Below are 4,095 nucleotides of genomic sequence, written 5' to 3'. Positions count from 1 at the left end.
TGCCCGTCCTCCACTGCTCCTCTTCCTGCAGCCTCATCACAGTCTCACACACACACAGTCTGTCCAGGCACCAGGGCATATATGGGCAGACAGATAGACATGTGCAGTGACTCAGACTGACTCTCAGACCCCTAGAGATGAGCCTGGGCAGGGAGGGAGGTGAGAGTGAGCACTGGTCTCCTGTCCCCACCCCCAGCTTTGCCCATCAAGGGCAGGAAAGGTCACCTGGCAACTGCCACACCTCCCTGCCCCTCCCCCTACAGTAATATCTCTCCTACAAGGTCGAAGGTCCAGACTACCAATGCAGTTGGGGCCCACCACTTTGGGACACACCCACACGCATACTGACACCCCACACACACAGGCACCCACCCAGTGTGCACACTCAAGTGATGTGCTGAGCACACGCCCTTCCCCCATGTGGACAGGCCAGTGGGGACAACACAGGGGAGCAGAAACACAGCAAATACCGCGTGCATGTTGATACACACACATGCACACATGCATACACGCACACATGTGAAGCTCAGACACCAAATTCATACACGTGCAACCATGAAAAGACAGGCACACGTCACATCCCAGGTGGGGCAGACCTGGGCATACACACTCATATACACACACTGGAAGAAGCCAGGCTGGGGCTGGGGGTGGGGTGGGGAGGAGAACCGACCAAGCTGTGGGGATGGAGGCAGCACGGGAGGCAGGCGGCACAGGAGCGAGCTGCTCTTCACAACACAATCATCGCCGTCTGTTGTTATAGCAACTCAGCCCCCAAATCGTGAAACGGATATTACAGCCTCAAGAGGGGGAAGGGCGGGAGGGGGCTGAGGACAGAAAGAGGGACAGAGCAGGGAACCCAGTGGGGGACAGGGCTCAGAGGCCCCACAGGGGGCAGGGCTGCAGCTGAGATGTAACAGGGAAGGCGAAGGGGGTGACCCAAAATAAGGAATAGGCTAGAGGGAGTGGGGTCTCAAAGCTAGAGATGGACATGAAGTGGAGGAATCCTGGGGGAGGCAGCTAGAGCATTCATGAGGGAGCTGAGGCCATTGCCAAGTCTGGAGATATTGTGCTTTGCAGGTAGGAGTTGGGGGTGCTCAGGTTTCCACCTCCAGGACAGTCCCACCGCTGCTGTAGGACACCCCCCCCAGTTTGAGGGGCTGGGGAGGTAGCTCCCATTCTCAGGGCTGCTTTCTGGAGTCGCCTGACCCCAGAGATGGCCTGACCCAGCTTCAGAACCTTTAGGAAACTCCCAGTCCACCCTGCCCATGCAAACCAGCCTTAGCCTTCTTCAGATAGCAGTGACCCCCAAAACCTCCATGCTGCAAGCTCAGGAGGGAAGAGCTGGGTTGGGAGAGGCCGCCAGAGGCTGAGAGCAGGATCAATATGCATTTCCTCTGGAAGTCACTGTCCTTCCGGCTGGCAGCAGCACCAGGCCAGGAGGCTGCAGGGCCAAAAAGTGCAGCCCCCACCCTGAGGCGCATGCCCAGTAGAGCCTATGACTGCTTCTCCCTCCGCCTTCTCTCCCCACAAGCCAGCACTCTGGGCTGCCCCCTCCCTCCCAATTCCTGCAGTGAGAGCCCCATTGCTGGTAGTGTTCAAACAGGGGCCGAAAGGCCACCTGTCAAACAGGGGAATTTTGGCTGTGGGCTGAAGGCTATGGTTATACATGATGACTGGGCTCAGCAATTCTGGGTACAAAGATACGCCAGTTTCAAGTTTTAGATCCCCAAGATTCTGGATTGCTCAAGATTCTAGACCCTTCCCCAAAGTCTTATGTTCCAAGGTTTTCTGATTCTAAGGTTTTATCCCCCAAGATTCCAAACACATGAGATTCCAGACCTCCCCCAAGTTTCTCTGGCTTCATAGGTCTAGATCCCAAGTCTGTAGTCTTTATAAGTCCAGCCCCCCAGGATTCTAGGCTTGGATGGTCCAGGTTAACTACACGGGCCTTTTTATTCCATCTGGAAAATACAAATATTCACAACAGTCTGTACACCTTAGGGACACCAGCCCTGGTCCTGCCCTCAATGCATGCCACCCTCACGCCCCGCCCCCAGCCCCAGGCTCCTGTCCCAGCCCCGCCCCATCCCCATCCCCCTGGCTCCCTGCTCTGGTCCAAGTCTTTTCTCCAAGGCAGGAATGAGTCTTGATCCAGTCACAGCTGGGAAGAGAAAAACAGAGGTTGTGAGGAAGACTCGTACCCCCAGCGAGGTAGGAGTCTGCTTGGCCTGGGCCATTTGGATAGAGCACCCATTTCCTTGATACACCGACCCCCAAACCCAGACTCAGTGGGGAGGCTCTGGTGCAGGCTATGGGAGGACTCACCATCTATTACAAGTGGATGTCAAACACTCCATCCTCCACCGCCTGCACCTCCTCCTCTCGGATCTCTGCAGGAGAGAGTGTGTCGCAGAACCCACTCCTGGGTCCCTGTGACCTCGCAGCCCCTCCCCCAGTCACAGGAGGCACCAGCCCCATCCCAGAAGCAGAACCATCCACCAAAAAATCAATTCTCTGAATGACAAAACGGCCCCATTTTTGAGGCTCTTTTCCTAAGTTTTTGTTTTGCCGCAGCTTTTTTGCAGCCACAGATTTGTCAGTGCTGTTTGCTTAAATGTCAATGTTGTGTGTATTTCACATTTTAGACCCCAGCACTTCTGGAAGACTCAATGCAAATGGTTTCATCTTTTCTATTTTTGAGGACTTACGCCCTATGCATGCCTGTGTTTTTGAGGACTAATGCCAACCCCAACGGTTGTGGTCAACTGCCTCAGAGCCCGGTTTAACATAGTTGTTCAGACGCTTCTCAGCAAAATAATCATTTGGCAAATTGTCATTCAGCAAACTGATCTAAAACCACCAGAGACCCCAAGAGAGCCACTGGGAGATTATCAGGGTAAGGGGCTTTTCTCAGAACAGTCTCTAGAGCGGCCACAAAAGAAAATGCAGGCAAATGGCTCACATAACACCTTCTAGAATCCTTTGTGAATCCCTCTAACAAAATAAGAGTGTGACTGAAATCTTGAAGTCTCTTTCACTTTTACAATTCTTCATTAAGTAGGGTCTCTCTCCTTCTCAGCCTCAGAAGGTTGAAGGCTCCCTGGCCACCTTCTGGCACCCTTACCTGTCCACCCTTCTTTATTATCCCACTGAAATAAGAGAATTACCAACTCTGGAGTGGTTTCTATCCTGGATAAGTTAGTACTTGCCACAGTGGCCCTGCCTCCCTCCCTCCACAGGCCACAGCAGAACGAGAGTCCCTCTTACCTGGAGGCCGGGAGCCTCGCCTGCCAGGGCGGGGCAGGGAGAAGCTGAAGGCGCGATGGTGGGTGTGTGTGGGTGAGGGTGCAGACCCCTCCAGACTCACACTCTGGGCCCGACGCCGGCACTCCACTGACAGGCGGTCCTTGCACTGCTTGTGGCAGTTGACACCACAGGCTAGGGGAGGGCAGATGGGGAGCCCAGCAAGGGCCATTTGTCAGAACACCCTCCATCCCATCCTCCAGGTCTGCTCCTCTCCCCAGGTATTTTGCTCCTGAGCAGCTGTCCCACAAAAATAAGAGTTTCCTTCCAAAGTGCTCTCTTCATCCTAATTGACAGTCTATGCCCTCCCCAAAGCTCTCTGTTCCTGGAGCTGCCTCACCAAAATAAAATCCCCCTTAAAGACTATCCCCTCCACATCAATCAGCATGCCTCTCTGGTTCCAAGGCACTTTATTCCTTGGCAATTGCCCCACCAAAATAAGAATCACCACCCAGAGAGTAACTCTCCCAGAAAACCCGTCCCGGAAGCCCTGTCGTTCAGTCCATCTCACCTCGGCATTTGAGGCCCTGCTTGTAGATACCCAGGATCTGCAATAGAGGAGGCGGTCGTGCTGGGGGGTGAGGGATTTGGGGGTTTCCTCTTCCTTCTTAAGGACAGGGACTGGGGCCTTAGAGCCCGCCTCAGGGCCGGGGACAGAACAGCAAGAGCGGCAAGTGAAATTAGTAAAGTTTGCCTAAGCTGAGAAGGCGCCGGTAGGGGCGGGGCGTAGGTGGGTGGGGCCGGGTGGAGGGGCGGGGCTTGGGAGGTGAGCAGGCGTGGGGGGAGGGG

At 54.7% G+C, this 4,095-nt stretch overlaps 1 protein-coding gene across 1 annotated transcript in view; it reads right to left on the bottom strand.

The window, feature by feature from the left end:
- Window positions 1-1,931: 1,931 nt before the first annotated feature.
- Window positions 1,932-4,095, bottom strand: part of RASGRP2 (RAS guanyl releasing protein 2 (calcium and DAG-regulated)) — a 12,363-nt gene continuing 10,199 nt past the window's right edge. Inside the window, exons 13-16 of the mRNA XM_008572885.1 lie at window positions 3,818-3,854; window positions 3,271-3,441; window positions 2,329-2,393; window positions 1,932-2,164 (exon numbers count right to left, since the gene is read on the bottom strand). Coding sequence (XP_008571107.1) covers window positions 2,335-2,393; window positions 3,271-3,441; window positions 3,818-3,854 — 267 coding nt within the window. The 3' untranslated portion in view covers window positions 1,932-2,164; window positions 2,329-2,334. The remainder of the gene's footprint in view (window positions 2,165-2,328; window positions 2,394-3,270; window positions 3,442-3,817; window positions 3,855-4,095) is intronic.

Source organism: Galeopterus variegatus, unplaced genomic scaffold, assembly GCF_000696425.1.
Source record: "Galeopterus variegatus unplaced genomic scaffold, G_variegatus-3.0.2 Scaffold845, whole genome shotgun sequence".
NCBI lineage: Eukaryota > Metazoa > Chordata > Mammalia > Dermoptera > Cynocephalidae > Galeopterus > Galeopterus variegatus.
The sequence above is the reverse complement of the archived record's forward strand: the minus strand, read 5'-3'. Positions and strand labels throughout refer to the sequence as shown.